Source organism: Cebus imitator, unplaced genomic scaffold (assembly GCF_001604975.1).
Source record: "Cebus imitator isolate Cc_AM_T3 unplaced genomic scaffold, Cebus_imitator-1.0 Scaffold156, whole genome shotgun sequence".
Classification (NCBI taxonomy): domain Eukaryota; kingdom Metazoa; phylum Chordata; class Mammalia; order Primates; family Cebidae; genus Cebus; species Cebus imitator.
In genome coordinates this window covers 3,426,783-3,444,581 of record NW_016107471.1, presented here as the reverse complement: position 1 = coordinate 3,444,581, position 17,799 = coordinate 3,426,783, and the positions used below count along the sequence as shown (strand labels likewise).

Here is a 17,799-nt window from a genome sequence, read left to right as displayed (position 1 = left end):
TAGTTTTTACCAACATTTCAATATGACAGGCTTGTGAAGACCAATCTTTCATTAATTCCTGGATTTAAAAAGCTATCTGCAATGTAGAAATCCATAAAAATGCATGCTGACCTTAAGCCACAGGCTCAAATCCTGCTTTGTAAAAATTCCACTTATAAATTCCCTAGATTAATTTTGACTGGCATTTTTTACTAAAATATTATAAAAATTCTCTCATGATCACTGCAACTAAAGAGCTAAAACAATCTGTAATAAGTGTTATGATACAGTTCTCTTTAGAAAAGAAACTATTCAAATGTAGCTTTAAAAATGTTCAATGTCAAAAATATTTTTTATAAGACAACCAGAAAACAGCATTTGCATTAAATCAGTTCTTTTTGGAAGAAGACGTTTGATCACAGAAACATGTCCAGAATCATCTGAATTCTACTGATACCATTCCGTCTTAAGCCACCACATCACCCTGGATGACAGCAATAACCTCCTAAATAGTCCCCACACTTCTACCTAGAGGGTATTCTCAAAGCAGCAGTCTGAGTGATCTAGGTAAAATGGAAATCGGATTGTTATTCTACAGCTGATTCGAGAACCCTTACACTGGCCTACACAGCTAGCTATGATCAGCACGGGTTCTTCCCCACCCTCTCTTACTGTTCCTATAATGCCATCAGAGGAACAATGACTCCTGGTTCACAGTCTTTTTACTCACTATTCCTTCCACCTACAATGTTCTTCCCCCAGATATCCCAGTGGTTTGCTCTCTTACTTATTGGCACATTTCGGGGATTTAATAAATGTGTGTGCAATGAAAGGACTAAACCAACTAATATTACTATGTGGCTCTCATCTTCAAGAGCAAGCTAGAACCTATCCAGCATTTGTCACCAGAAGTTTTCCTATTCATATTTCCACATCTTGCAGTGATTTTAGGCAGAGCTGCAGTACATGGCCACACATGCTTCCCAAGCATGCCATTCACAGTGCAGTTTCCATGAATAGTGGTTCCTGGACTTGAGCAACATGGTGGCTCTGGTATTAGGACTCTGAATTTCCCTTGGAACACAACAAAATAAATCCACATATCAATCATACCTTCAAAGATATTTTAATATCAGAGCAATTCAAACTATGCAATTTACCTAACATCTATTATATGTTATTGTATTGTGAGATACATTCAACAGACTGGGAATGGAAGAAGGAATTATCCGAAAACAAGAGATAGTTTCTTCCTTAGGTTAATATACTCCCCAAATTAATATTGTGCTACTACACACAAAATATGGTAGTACTTGCAGTGGGGATACAAAGATAAATACAATATTTATCTTTGAAGCAGTTTCATTTTATTAGAGAAGGGAGTAGATTATAGACATACTTTAACCCCAAAACTCATATAAATTTGAAAGGGAGGTGTGAGGTATCACAGACCGAATGCATCATTTTTATTTCTGAATGGAGGTAATTTTTGTTTGCTTGTGTTCAACCAGTGGCCAGATCCTGAAACAGAACATTGCCAGCATCCCAGAAGCAATTATCTGTACCTGGGGACTTTTTCAAATATTCTGATGATTAGAAATGGGGAAAAGCCAAGGTGGAAGTAATTGGGCTAACTGGTTTTAGTCACATCTAGTGGTAACAAGATGAGTACATAAAAGGTAACTGAGGCAAGTTATTTATGGGGTGTGTCTACTATAGGAGGGTAGTAATACACGCCTGGTAAGAGCGGGTTGATGATAACGCAGCAGTCAGGTTTTAGACTAGCGGTAGGTAAGGGATGCTACTAAAGAGAGGTAGCTTGTTAATGCTAATTATGTCTGAGATCATTAAAACTATGGAGGGCGCTCTTCTCTTTTTGCCTCTCTGAAAGGAGCCTTACTGAGTGTCTTTTTCTGAGTCACCATGGCATTTCAAATATGCTTCCACTCTTTAAGGCTAACCTCTCTAGCCTCTCCTTTATTCATTTTGTTGCTCTGTGTTTTTATGCTCTTGGCAGCCTGAGTTAGTAAATGCTGTTTTTCATGAGACAGGCCTAATGTGATAAATGTGCCACAGTTACTGGCCAAGAAAACAGGTGGCCTGGTGAACAAGGAAAATATACCAAGGGATCAATCTGGACAGCTTACTGTGAGACTGTGAGGCCCTGGATTTGTTCCTAAGTGAACATGAGACCAAGAATTTGTCCTGATTTGGACAGGTGGCAACGAAGGTGTCTAGTGTGAAGAAGATTAGAGAAACAGAAGGCCAGGGCCCTGCGCTCAACTGGAAAGGAGGTCAGGAAGGTTAGAAGTACTTACTGAATTTATTTCTCCCCTGACTCTTTCCAAAAGGGTTATGAAATGCCAGAAAACCATTGAGGGAGTTATGATGACTGTCTGATGGGGTGTGGGAATTTCTGCAGGCTAAGAACAAGAGGGGAGACGGGGGAGGAGGTGAGAAGATACAAAGAAGAGAGAAGGAATAGCGGGGAGGGACAAGGCATAGAAGGTAACACAATCTCATCGTAGGTTTAAGTAATATACAGATTCAACAGGGATCAAGTATGCTTCAAAAGAGAAAATAAGTTCATGCTGGGCTTCCAACTATCTGCAGTGTTTTGTCACCTAAAGAGGAAGAGGAGGATGCAACAAGATGAGGAATACAGCCTCATCAAAGACCCAGAGGTGAGCAGCCCTATTTAGTTATAGGATGGGGTGTCTTTTTACACTAGGGAGTTGTAAGGAAAGAGATGAGGTAGACAAAAGGACTTGAACACATTTTCTGAGTTACTAAAGAAAGGAACTCATATCTCAGAGCAGTAATGAGAATGGAGAGGGGCAGCTCAAAGAGCCAGTGCTTACATCCTCTTCCCAGGAGAGCTCCAGGTCTTCTTACTGTGCTCGCACACCATCTCAGTCGGCTTTTCTGAGATACTCATTTCAAAATGTGTCAAGCAAAGGACAGAATATTTAATAGCAGGGCACGCAAACTTTGAGAGCAATTGTTTTAATTAAGGCAGAATAAGAAACTGCAAACAAGAATCTCAAAGTGCATTCGCTTGCTGAGTCAAAACAGGTAAGACTGGGAAAACAGTGTTTCTCTCCCTGCTCCACCAACGTGTGTGTGTGTGTGTGTGTGTGTGTGTGTGTGTGTGTGTGTGTGAATCTTCACAACACACAAACTTCACAGACACTACAGAGTTCTCCAAGATGAGCCATGTTGAGATTTGCAGCTACAGAGAAAAGCCTCTGTGATTTACCCAGTTAACTGAACACAGTTACGGAAATAATGAAATAATGGGAACAATCCATTATTTTTCCCTTAAAGCACTGTTTAGACTGTTGAGCACAATGTCTACTCTCTTATTTGTAAGGTTACTTACAATATTCAGTCTTCCTGCAAGCAATTATTCCCTTTCTCTGGTCTTTTTGTTTACAAGTAAGTGTCTCTTCTTCCCTTAATTTGTCCCTTTATTTATACACTTTATTCAATTTTTTTTCATATTTTGAATCATTCTCCAAGATATTATTATGGTTTTTATTATAATTTAAAAATAATAAATGCCCACTGTCACAATTAACTGAGCATTTATCATGTGCTACTTTATAAAACTGTAAATAAATACTTACAACTTTAGGCCATAGTAATCTCCAGATTATGACACTGAGGAGCAGAGAGTGCAGAAGCTACATCATACTTAGGGAGATAATCTGCAGTAGGGCTAGGTGTGCCTCATTCCAAATCCATGTCACTATTAAAAATCTTTTGCACTGTTTACTCCCTATATCCACATCTTAATTTAGTTCTTATCATTTTGCCTTTGTGGCTTCTAGAGTCCTATACAAAGACAGATTCAAAAGAATGTACGCTAATTTTATATAACTGTACGTCTCCTTAGCAAAGCATGACCTAGTTATAAACAATTTTTTTAAAAAAGTGGATTCTATTCCCATACACAAAAAAGGGGGCACAGATGAGAAAAGGGAAATTGAAAACTAACCAAAGGGCAGTCTACCCTTCTTTACTCATTCTTGTATTGAAAAAAAGTTGATTGACCAACCTTCCTAGGCGAAGCACTGTGATCAGGGCTGGAACCCCTGTGGCAAGGCCACTTTGGTTATTGGGTTGGGTTTTGAGTTACGGTTTCTTCACTTTTCACATAGGTGTAATCATACGTGGTTATTAGAAGGAACAAGTGAGACAGTGTAAAGAAAATCATGGAGGGTGAGGTCTGGTGCCTTGCCTCCTCTTCTTTTTGCTAACTTCTCCATGAACTCCTTTCCTTTTGCGTCTTTCAGGTTCTCAAGCTGCCCTTCCTCCCTGGGGCCTTCAAGAACACAGTGATCAGAGCTCCCTGGGTTTCTTCACCAGCAGTCCTCCCTAAGAGCAATCTGGCTCTGGGTCTGTGTCACCAATGGGGACCCACAAGGCTCACATTTAGTAAGAGCACATATTTGACAGAACAAGGAAAACCATAAATATATTGTGAGCTGGAGTGTCAGAAGAGGCTTAGATTCTTGCTCTGCCAACTTACTAGTCATAGGGCCTTCAATGTGCCACTTAAACTCATGGAACCTTAAATGTTGTATCTGTAAAATATGGGTAATGTTATTTCTGCACAGGACTCAGGAACTGACAAAAAATATGCATAAAAGCACCCAATGCTTGGTCAGGAACGTAATTGTTAAACACTCAGCTTCAGTAATAACAGCACTAGCATTAATGAGCACATATGTGCCCAGCATGATGCCAAGCTCTTTCTTTTCTGTAAATTTTCATTAACTCTGGAGTAAGGACACACTGTATTATTTGAATTCATTTACTCATCCTAATATTGTGAAGCATTTTACAACCCTATTCAACAACACAGTTTTATTTCTTTCTTGTTTTTTGGAAGAGCTATAATAAAACTTTGTGGGTCAGAAAGGACGTCACCATAGAATGTCATCATACCACATCTTAGCATGGTCTTAACATTCTATATGTTGACATAAGAGATGATAACACTGCAGTATAGCACAAATGGCCCTGTAAAGAATTTAACTACTATTAACTGGCACTGATGCCTTGGGTAATATACCCCAAAGTTACTGCTGGATGAGATCACTTTCTCATCGATAAAATGAACATAGTCACATACTCTCCCCATCTGGTTTTTGTGGGAATTTAATGAGATGCTATATGTGAATTTCTCAGGACACAAAAGTATTCAATAAATGTACTATTAGAGTATATTATGAATTCATCAAATATATATAATATATTCATCAAATATATTGTAATATTTGAAGATTTCATAATGAGAATATTATATTTAATAGAGACTCCATGCAAGTGGTCTTTCTCTACTGTTTATTCCCTTCTTGCTTAATTTTTATGTCTTAAAGTTTACATGTTGAGTTCTATTAAATAATTTTGGATAATTGGTTGGTTACTGTAATAATTCTCCTGCTATCTACTTGAACATTAGATTAAAATGCTTGTTCTTGGCCAGGTGTGGTGGCTTATGCCTGTAATCCTAGCACTTTGGGAGGCCAAGGCAGGTGGATCACCTGATGTTAGGAGTTCTAGCCTAACCAACATGGTAAAACCCTGTCTCTACTAAAAATACAAAAATTAGCTGGGCATGGTAGTGAGCCCCTATAATACCAGCTACTCGTGAGACTGAGGCTGGAGAATCGCTTGAACCCAGGGTGCAGAGATTGCACTATTGTACTCCAGCCTGGGCAAAAAGAGTGAAACTCCATCTCAAAAAAACAACAAAAAAAGATGCTTGTTCTTTCCTATTTTATTGAAGTATACATCCTTCATAAAAGTAACGTGCTCGTTATAGAAAATTTAAAATAGGAAAGATTAGGCCTTCCAAACAAAGGAAAACAAAAGGTTTCACGTCTAAAAAGCTAATACATCCATTCTAAACATTCTGATGCTTTAAAAAGTCTCTTTCGCTTTCTAATGACTTAGTTATTTTGCAGAATTTAATCATACTCCATGTACAATTTTTATTCTTTTTTCATCTAACATAATAACATAGGCAGTTGTGTCATTATTAGGTATCCTTCATAACCTTAATTTAGGATTTAAAAGATTTCATCAAATGGGAATAATCCCACTTCATGTAATAATCTCCCTTTTTTAGATACTTAGATCAGCTATTTCAGATATATGCTTTCCCATTTTTACCTCTAACAAGTGGCAAAGTCAAAGCTCAATTACTATCTTTGCTGGTAATCTTAAACATTAAAAATACCTGTATTTCCTTAAAATATATTCTCAGGAGAGAATTATTGAGAATAAGTGTCAGGGCAGCTTGCGGGAATTCATTATTATTTAAATTTGAATTCCTTTGATTTCCAATGAAATTGAATGTTTACCTAACTTTTCAAACCAGTTGTCAGGAGGCAGAGGTTCCAGTGGGCCAAGATCATGCCACTGCACTCCAGCCTGGGCGAGAGCGCAATACTCCGTCTCAAAAAAATAAATAAATAAACCAGTTGTAGTTCCTCTTTAAGGTGTCATTTGTTCATGTCGCTTGGTCTTTATACTCTATTTTCCTTGTAGTTGTATCGTTTTTAATGTCTTAAGTAGATTGATCTTTTAGTTTTTGCCTTTACAGGAATTATTCTTTAAGAGTTTATTGGTTCTTAATCATATGACTTTTCAGAAAGAAATTAGTGTTTTTCCTTAATTCTTTGCTTTTAAGCAAAAACCATTTCCTATTTCTTCCCATTTTAGTTATGGGAAAGTTTTAATTATAAAAGGCTTTGGAAAATATCGTATGTAAAATACGCAAAGGTATGAAGATTAAATTGTATTAATTTAATAGACACATTTTAATAATAGGGGATTTAGAAATAAAAAATCACAGATGAGGAATGTAATAGTTTGCAACAATAGAAAAACCTTAATCTAATTATATATCTGGGAACTGCTGATGCTCTTATTGGAGCATTAAAGGGACACTAAACTGATTTTTTTAAAAAGATGGTTTGGTCTTAAGTATTAAACATAACTAACTGTAATCTCAATGTAATTTTGCAAAGATTCAAAGTGTATTTTCATTTTTAATTAAGGCAATATTGTTATTTGGTTCATTAATTAAAAAAGTGCTCTTGCTGTTTTTGAAGTGACTAAAAATGAAGCATAAAACATAGCCTCAATCCATAACCATCTTCTAAGTACCTTTAGTTATGAATAATAAAAAATAATACAGGCCATTCACCAATTCAATTCATTACATATTTCAAGCCTCTACTTTCAGTGCTCATTGATGAAAGACGAAACCTATTATTTTAACTGTCCTCCATAGCCTGCTTTTAAGAGTGAAACAAATAGTACATGAACTATCTGTTATGGTTTGGATATGGTGTGCCTGTTGCTACCAAAGCTCATGTTGAAATTTGATCCTCAGTATGGTGACAGTGGTAGGTGGGGCCTACAGGAAGGTGTCTAGGTCTTGAGGGTGGATCCCTCACGAATGGTTTGGTGCCCTTACAGTGGTAGTGAGTTCTCTGGTGAGACTGGGTTAGTTCTCATGACTATGGATTAGTTCCCATGAGAGTAAATTCTTACAAACCCAGGATGCTCCTCTGGTTTTCTCTCTTTTCATCTTTCTTCTTCCCCTTTGACCTTCTTCCACCAAGTTATGAGGTAGCACAAAAGCCTTCACCAGAAGCAAGGGCAATGCCCTTGAATTTGCCAGCCTGCAGACATAAATAAACCTTTTTTCTTTATAAATTACCCAGTCTCAGGTATTCTTTTATAGTAACACAAAATGGACTGGGACACCATCCTAGAGAAAAACAGAGTATAATAATAATAGTAGAAAGTTCTGGATTTAAAAGTTGAAAGAGCTGGGCTTTTAAAGTTATTCCTCCACTAAACACATTAAAAATTTCTGAAATAGAAAGTCACTTAAAAATTCTGATATCAAATTCAGCCAAATTTAATTAGGATCCATTCCTATCTCACAGGGGTTGGATGATGGAGCAAAAAAGATTCAGGGACAAGAAAACGTCAGATAGATGGCAAAGTGTTTAATAAACGTATAATGGTAGCATTCTAAAAGTGACAATAGAGCCAAATAGTAATAATCCAGATAATTATAATTTTTAAAAATCTATACTTTTCTATGAGCTCACAAGTAAAAATGATAGAATAACTAACTCTTTTTAAAACTAATGAAAGTATTATTTTTACAGTTTGTGCCTCCTTCCCAGTTTGTAAGATCCACTACAGCCTGTCTTATTCTCTACTGTGTCCCTATATCTAGTATAATGCTGAATACATACTGAGCTGGAGGCTAAACGTAAGAGGTTCAAAACTCATCACGACACAGCTGATCCCTTGGAAATAAACTATGTCACTGTATCAATAACAAATATAACAGGGCCATAGGTTTTTAGAAACTCACTGTTAAGAGGAAAACAGGAAAGGAAGAAACTGTCCAAGGTGTACATAAAAGAGTACATTTTTTCAGTAGCACTATAATCTGCTCCCTTTCAACTTTTCACACATCAGTCCATAATATTTCATCAATTCCCCATCTCCCAGAATTTATATACAATAGGTACCTTATAACAAATATTCATTTTAAAGTGTTTCAATGGAGACCAAATTTACAACTGTGTACCTACAGAAAACATTTATAATGCATTCTATCTGAAAAAGTTTTTTCTAGTAATTTTGAAAGAGAGACTTCTTGTCTTCACCTTCATTCTTTAGGAGGGCACAGGGGAATCTACAGAGAATTCATTGAATTATAGGCCCACATGAGACACCAACGCACCAAACCCTCACCTTTGAGATTTATAAACTGAATTCAATAAAGACTTTACATTATTTGCTTCATATGAACATGGTACTTGACAACATACGAATACACAATATTGTATTATTACTAATGCCATAGTTTGAAACCAACTGCATTCCTTACAATTTTGATAAAAGAGCTATGAGAAATTGAGTATATGTTACAGAAAACAAGAAATCGCAGTACTGGAAAACATTTTGGAGTCCATGTCAATCTTTCATTTGACAGATGATGAATCTGAATCCCAGAGACTATAGGTACCACACAGTACAACATTTAACCAACTGATTGAACCAACTGTATAAACCTGCCTAACTTTCTTTCTTGTAAGCCAATCTGAAAAAAAAAAAAAAAAATCTGCAATGCAATCCCTTCCCCTAAACAACACTAGTGGATACAAAAATACAAGTAACTGATAGTATTTAAAAATATTGTCTTCTAATCACCATTGCAGCAAACACAAATTCCTAAAATTCCTTCTGTCTAATCCCAACTGGATGGTATCTTCCACATACTTGTATCATTAACAAGCAAATCAGAAGCACAAAATCACGCAAGAGAGTGGATTTCCCATACAACAAAACTCACTCTCTCTGGCATTTTCATTGGCATTTGCAAAAGCATTTTAAAAAGACTCAAAACACATATATTTCATTTAAACATTTATTTTTAAGCCAAGGAAATGTTATTATTCATTCAATCTGCTGGCATAACAATCTAAGAATATATATAACCAGCAAGTTGGCAAGGAACTGATACGAGAATCATAGTATGTATTTTCTTAAACAAGAAATAAAAATTCAAATAGACCATCCTTTCGGGTAATTTTGTAATCCAGATCTGATTCTAGAATGGAGGATTTTCCTAACTGAGCTCAATAAACATTGTGCATTACTGTGTAAACAGCAATATAGTAGATATACTGATGATACAAAAATGGAAAACATGCCATCCCTACTCTTAATTATGTTAGAATCTTCTAAAGGAAGTAAACATATAATTTCAGTATAAATATTTACATTCCCACAGCTACTTCCAAGTCCAAGACACCATCATCTCTTGATGAAAATATCACAACAACTATCTACAGTTTCCCTCATTCTATTCTGACCTTTCTCTAGTCCTGTCTTCTCCACATGGTCCCTTCCATTACACTTAGAATAAAATGCAAAACTCCTTAGCTCAGTCTCCAAGATCCTATGGGCTCTACCTCTGATTCCTCTGTGGTTTCCTTTCCTCCCGTTTTCCCACCTGGTTCAATGTGTTCCAGTCACATTAGCTTTTTTTTTCTCTGCTATAAACACAAGCTTGATATTGTCTTGGTCTTTTGTACTTTTTATTTCTTCTATATGAACTTGGCTCTTTAACAGCTGGATTAACATGGAGATTTCAAATATCATATTCTCAAAGATGCTTTATCTGACTACCTTGTCTTAAGGAGTATCCAACTTCCTAAAGCATCATCTTCTACAGATGACATCATCCTGTTTATTTCCTGCAGAGCATGACTTAACTTTCTGAAGACAAAACAGTACGGCTGGGCCTAGTAGACACACTGCATAAATATTAAAATTACTAAAAAACATTCTCTATGAACTTTAAGCTAAGTCATGGCATATGAATTTGAGTTCTAAAACTGTAGAGCAGGACCTACTGATCAAAAATATCTACTCTGCCAGTATTTTGAAAAAAAACAAAAAAACAAAAACCCAAAAATAAAACCACAAAAAACCCAAATAAAATATATTTTATGGAATAATATATTTTATGGAAGAAAAAGCATGACAGTAATCAAGGAATCCAAAACTTACCTGTAATTAACTTGAGCAAGTCAATTTCATTTCTCTAGGCTTCAATCTACTTATTTGTTCAACAGACAGGTTATATGACATAATTCTAAAAGAACTTTACAGTTCCAGTTCTAAAATTCAATCCTTTGAAATAGATCCTTCTAAATAAAAATTTGCATGGTTTATAATCTGAGCACAGTGAGCAAAGAATATCATGCACTCAATTATGGGCTTCCCCTCTTTTTGCAGACTAATTTGCCCTAAGTTCTATTCCTTTTTGTCCTACTACCTCATTTTGAGTTCTGTAACCAACTCCAAAGTAGGAAAAAAATATGGGAGCTTATAAAATTTCATAAAATACCTAACATTGTATTTCATAAAATTATATTGAATTATATAATCATTCCTCCTTTAGAAAATAAAATACCTCTCATAATGTATGTATGTCAAAAAAACTTAAAAGTACTAAGAAGAATCAGTTTTTATAGATACATTTAAAGACATTTGTTATCATTGCTTTTCAAATACTATGTAAAATAAAAAGTTTGCTGGCCAGGCGCAGTGGCTCATGCCTGCAATCCCAGCATTTTGGGAGGCTAAGGCACAGGTGGATCACATCAAGTCAGGAGTTTGAGACCAGCATGGGCAACATGGTGAAACCCTGTCTCTACTAATAATAATACAAAAAAAAAATAAAAATTAGCTGGGCACGGCGGCGGGCACCTGTAATCTCAGCTACTCAGGAGGCTGACGCAGAATTGTTTGAATCTGGGAGGTTGAGGTTGCAGTGAGCCGAGATCTCGCCATTGCACTCCGGCCTGGGCAACGAGAGTAAAACTCCATCTCAAAAAAAAAAAAAGTTTGTAGAACTTTCTGTTCAACTAAATCCAAAAATTTCTTAAGGGAGAAACACCTACTAGTATTACCACTGGAAAATAATATTTTAGGAGCATAATGTAATGTAAGAATCATAATAACTTTTTTTATAAGATAGAAGATGGACATAACCAGATTAACAAAGGAGCCAACTTTTAAAATTAATAAAATAATGAAATTGCAATTCAAATGGAGCAATGATGTTTAATGAAATTGATTGTGAAAAACCTATATATAATATTTTCCATAATATTATACTTAAGCTTAGAAGATGCAGTAAGTAGAATTAGTATGAGGCAAATGAAATGCAGGCAGCAAATAGGGGGAAAAATCTCCTATTTTATAACACGCAATGACAGGCAGCCCTTTAGTACTCAGGGAAAATCACCATGAAATTACTTTCATGGACAGCTGAGGTACCCAAAAATACTAGGCATGAGAAAATCCTGAAGTACTTCAGTAGGAAAACCTATAAAAATAAAAATAAAATCTGTCACTAACTTAAATTAGTTGACTACTATTTTAACATGCCATTACAATGGCATTGTGAGACAAAATCAGGAGTTGTACCATCCTGCATTAATGCTGGGAAGATATCTGCTGCAATCCTAGGTTTGTAAACATAGACACACAATAACATAAATTAAAACATGGATTTGTGGTTGTTTGAGTATCTCCAACATTTTTTCTATTCTTCTACACTTGCAGTCTGTCACTGATTCATTTTTACGGCTGGAAACTGGGAAAAGGAATTAAATATTCTACTAATACATTAGCTTTCGTTCCTTATATTTAATTTCTGTCTACTTTTAAGTTTATTACTTGATCATCACTAATGCATCAAAGCCAACAGTGATCAAAAAGCCACTTTTCCCCCACAAGGGATCAGCAAAAGTAAATGCTTTTTGGCTCCATAAAAGAAATTCCAACTGCAAATCTGGTAGAAATAAGCACATCTTACACAATACCAAACCGGCTATATACTTCGCCTCACTAAACACATCACTCACTACTAATGACAGAGCAGAGTGTGACAGAGTTGTTATGTAACCTCATTCTAGACTGATTAAGGCCAAGGCTAAACGAAATGAGACAGCCATTTTTTGTACCCTTTACAGCTTATCCTTGGCCTCGATATTTGGCATTTACAGGCTGGTGTACATCCATATCTTCCAGAAAGCAAGATTTTTTAAGCCAAAATGTAAACTTCTAAAATTTCAAAATGACCTGCTCAAAGGGCAATACATTATCATTTAGAATGAAAAAGAAGCAAATGTTTTATTATAAGCTATGAATAAGGCAAGGAGATAGATGCTTTCCTGATGAGATCTCATTTAAACTCCACACTGAACTTGAAAAAAACAACTGTCCAATGTCATCCCTGTTAAAGTCCTAATAAAATTACTAAAGGAAAGTATAACACGCAGCCCTTATAATAGGACTGTTTTGAATGAGAAGGTAGGAATATAACAAGAGGCGAAATCTGCAATAACAAAGTCCATCTCCTCTTAAAATGTTCTTTATCAGCAAAACCTAGATCTTGTATCAACATTAATATTGTAAATGTGGAGGACATGGAAAAAACTATCAACCACTCACCATAATGCATGTAACAGTTTCCTTTGGTGGGATCCAGCTCAATAGCCTTCAAGAAGAGCTTTTCAGCCTCACTCTTACGACCCTTGAAAAACAGAGAAAATGGATGATTCAGTAACAGGTCATGAGAGATTCTTCACTGCCCAGGCCTAACTGAAGTAGCCAAATGTCTACTTGGTAATCATGATAGGAAAGGAAAACAAAAACAAAAACATTTTGTTCTTATCTAAATGAAGATGATCAAGGAAAAAGTGTTGAGAGACAACACTGAGGTCCGAACCCTGGAAGGCATTAGGAATATATAACAGAAGATGAGAAGGGCCCACTAAAAAGATCAGGCCAGGAAAGCAAGAGACAAAGTGAGGAAAAAAAAAAAAAAAAAAGGTTTCAGAGAAACCAGAAAGACAAGACAGCTTTGAAGAAATATTATTGTCATTTTCCATTTTATTTTCTCCCTTTGATTTGTTTCCTTTTATTCCTTCTTCTTCCTTGTAAAGAACTGTGGCCATTTTAAATGGCCTTACTCACTTTATGCAGACAAGAGTCACAATGTGATGACTCTCAAACAGCTACTATTTATCCTTACTGCTATTATTCAGGACTAAAATTCTGGTAATCCAGGATTTAATAATGTAAAATTAGGCCACCTTCTTTGTTGTAATTTTAAGTAAATATTACCATCATATGCACAAAGAAAATAAGCAAAAAATAGGGGAGAACATTTACATACAATAAATTGATTTTTCATGAAAGAACACCACAGTCTAAACAGATTCTAAAAGTATACATTCTTCACCTAGTTGTGGCCTCTGAACCACAGTTACTTCCACTGTAACACAGAGGGGTGGCACAAGATAGGAGAAGACCCCTAAGAAGCACTTTCCTGGAGCAGTTCTATCTTGCCTGGCATGGTTGGGTTGAAGATGTACAGTGACTGTAAAGGATACCAAGGCACTGGGTGGTGCCCAAAGCCACAGACTATGGTAAAGACAAATAATTTATATACTCTTTACCTACATAAACTTCAAGCAATGTTTTTTTCTTACTTTTTTTTTTTTTTTTTTTTTTNTCTTGTTACCTAGGCTGGAATGTGATGGCACAATCTCAGCTCACCGCAACCTCCACCTACTGGGTCCAAGCAATTCTCCTGCCTTAGCCTCCTGAGTAGCTGGGATGACAGGCATGTGCCACCACACCCAGCTAATTTCTTGTATTTTTAGTAGAGAGAGATGGGGTTTCTCCATGTTGGTCAGGCTGGTCTCCAACTCCTGACCTCTGGTAATCCGCCCTCCTCAGCCTCCCAAAGTGTTGGGATTACAGGTGTAAGCCACCACGCCCAGCCCACTTTGCATATACTTTTAAAACTATTGTTATGAAGATCAATTTTCTAAAGTTAGAGGTATATAATTAACCTAATATGCTACATTAGGGGTGTCCAATCTTTTGGCTTCCCTGGGCCACAATGGAAGAAGAAGAATTGAATTGGGCCACACATAAAATAGACTAACACTAATGATAACTGATCAGTTTTTTTTTAAAGGTTCATGCATAAATCTCAGAATGTTTTAAGAAATTTTGTGAATTTGTGTTGGGCTGCATTCAAAGCCATCCTGGGCCACATGCTGCCTGCAGGCTGAGGGTTGGACAAGTTGTATTACATGCTATGCAGCTTTGACTCTTTTCTCCATACTCCCTCTCTTTTTGTTCATTCCCTCATTTAAAAAACTCACAGTTACTACCTCCTTCATTAACTCATTATTCTAGTAGTTAGGACATAGCCTGCCATCTCTACCACCTACAGCTAGTGATAACCAAATGATCAGACAACTGGCTTCCTCACTTCTTCTATCATTTTAGTAATGCTACTCTATTCAGTAACTCCTTTTTAAATCATAAGTCTTGTCAAATACCAACAATTAAAATTTTTAAATTCTCTGCAATGTTTCCCATAACATTTTAACTTCAAAGGAAAGTACAGACAGAATGTTTCCTATACATACACTTTCATAAAGTTAAAAATAAAAATTAGGGAACCAATTGGGATTCCCTAAATGATTTAATAACTAACAAATCAGGCAGCCTAATGTATGAATTAGAAGCACAGATTCTAGGGAAGCAGAACAGCTCCCATACTTGTTTAGCTATGTGACCCTTGGAAAAGTATTTCATCTCATAGCTATAATTTCTTTGATATAAAAAAAAAAAAAAGAGGACTGGCAGGGCACGAGATTTTTAGGGCAATGCAACTATTCCATCTGATGCTATAATGGTGGATACATGGCATTAAGCACTTGTTCAAATTCATAAAATGCACAACACAAAGAGTGAACTGCAATATAAACTATAGACTTTAATTCACTTATCAAATGTAACAAATCTTCAACACCAAAGTAAGTTGATGTTAATAGGGGAAACTGTATATCTGGGGTTGTAGGAAGGTGAGGAGGTTTATGGGAACACTCTGTACTTTCTGCTTAATTTTTAATAAACCTAAAACTACTCTAAAATAGTCTTAATTTTTTAAAAGTTTAACAATAAAACCCATCTCCTAGGATTACTGAATTATCTGATATGATACATATAAATTAACTTTCATATTACCTACGTATATGTTTGTAATAAATGTTAACTGTTATTTTATATGTACACATACACACATATATATTTAATAGTATGCAAAAAATGAAGAGTTATAAATGGCAAATAATGTATTTTATTTTATATACAGCCCCCAAACACAGGGTGATCTGGCAAGATCATCACTAGAAAGCAATATACAAAGAATTTGCAAAAAATGATACTTTAGGAAAAAGATGTAAAATGAAAGCTATCATCAGTAAAGCAGTGTCTATACAAATGTCATACACAAAGATTAAAACAGGAAACTTTCACTTAAGTTTTCAAGAACAAAAAAGGAGAAACTGGCTCTTTTGTCAATGTCACAATAAACAGGGTAGTAAAATCTCTCTGTATAGTCCACTGGCAAAACAATATTATGAAATTTTAAAAACATGCAGCAAAACTCAATGGACAGTAGTCTCTGGCTGCTCAGTGGACCAAGTTTTTAAATGCAATGAGTCTCATGCTTTCCTAGACGCAAAATAGACACGCTGAAGGCCAGAACATTCTTTCTAGGGGAGATAGTGTACCATCACACAAAAATCCACCTTTCTGCTTTGACCACTATTTATTTAGCCAAGTGCCAAATGATAAAAATGAAAATTCTTAGGAGAGTACAGTAAACCCTCACTTAATGTGGTCAATACGTTCTCAGAAACAGCAACTTCAAGTGAAATGATGTATAATTAAACCATTTTCCCCCCTTATCAGCATTATAACAAAACATCAGTAAACAAAACAATGTTATTTCAAGGACCTGCTGTACATTCTTTTGCTTTATTAAAGTTTCCACTATGTTAAGTGAGTAGTTACTGTATAGAAAATTAAAAGTCAACCAAATTCATAAGCCAACCAGGGATAAATGTTGTTGGTTTATAGGAGGAAAGCATGAAGAAGAGGTAATATTATACTTAATCACATTTACTATTTTAACTGTTATTGTTCTAGAGGGTTGTGGTTGAAGTGAAGAAAAAGTCATTTCTCAGCAGATTTTTCCTGGTATCTTTTAGATTATGTCAGCATTCTGCACAAACAAGCGTTATTACTTTTGCTGTTTACTGGTTGACATGTTTGGACACATGAACTGGTTCATAAATCAAGAAAAAGAGACAGTATTGAGAATTATAAACAAATAACATTTATTAAACTCTTGAAAAAAAAAACACCATCCCAATTAGAAGACTGCCTGGTCATGTCCACTCTGATTGGCATCAATAAAACATAAATGTAAGAGAAATATTCAGTAAAGTTTGTTTAGCCTTAATCTATATCATGGGATCAGTATTAAGCTAATTCATTTTGTTTTCTTTGTTAAACTGGATGCCACTACCACTGTTCAGCTCAGGTGCCCAGCTGAGTGGGTGTGTAAAGCAAACAGCATCTCTCTCAATGGCTGACTGACAGATCAATGGTTTATCTAACCACAAAACACATAAATAAACATAAAAATACATATTTTCACACACACACACATACACGCCCCTCTTCAATCATTTCTAGAACTTTCCTTAAAGCAAACAGGAATATTAAATATAAGAATTAGACTATTATGACTTCAGCTTAAATTGTTTTATTTTTAAAAAGTAAACTATACTCACACTTTTGTCCCTTATCTTTACTGAAATTATGTATTACATCAACTACCCACCTCTGTAGCATGTCTTGAGAACCACAACTCAGAAATACTTTACTAAATGACACCTGAAGACACCAAGCCCTTACATTGTTGCATTGCATTATGACTTTGGGTGTTTATGTAAATATGCATATATATTTATATATCTTTAAATATAAAAATTTTAATATTTCAATTTATAAGAAATATGTGTATTTTGGTCTTCGTTCCCAGTTCCTGGTACAGAACTTCTAAAATCCTTGTAATTTCTTGAGCTATAGCGATGCTAGGAGAGTCTTTTGCTCTAATATTTGGTCTTTTACTCCAGTTCCTGACACATAGCTTCTAATCCTTTGAAATTTCCTAGGGGATAAGAGTGTCTTTTGTTTTCATGAGGCAAATTTTTTTTTTTTTTTTTTTGGGGAAGGGGTGATTTATTCAGCCTAGAGCAAGGTAGCATAATTGCCTTATAACAGCCAAGCTTGTCTCACAAAGGAAACCTCTGCCTTTAT

The 17,799-nt window shown here is 35.6% G+C and overlaps 1 protein-coding gene across 5 annotated transcripts in view; it reads right to left on the bottom strand.

Moving 5' to 3' along the window:
- Window positions 1-17,799, bottom strand: part of TMTC2 (transmembrane O-mannosyltransferase targeting cadherins 2) — a 444,836-nt gene that overhangs the window by 86,029 nt on the left and 341,008 nt on the right. For 4 of the 5 annotated variants that reach the window (XM_017543508.2, XM_017543511.2, XM_017543509.2 and 1 more), the window contains one exon: window positions 13,057-13,138. In XM_017543508.2, the coding sequence (XP_017398997.1) occupies window positions 13,057-13,138 (82 nt within the window). Of the gene's footprint in view, window positions 1-3,608; window positions 3,817-13,056; window positions 13,139-17,799 lie in introns of those variants that run through there. The other variant, XM_017543510.2, reaches the window with a different exon arrangement.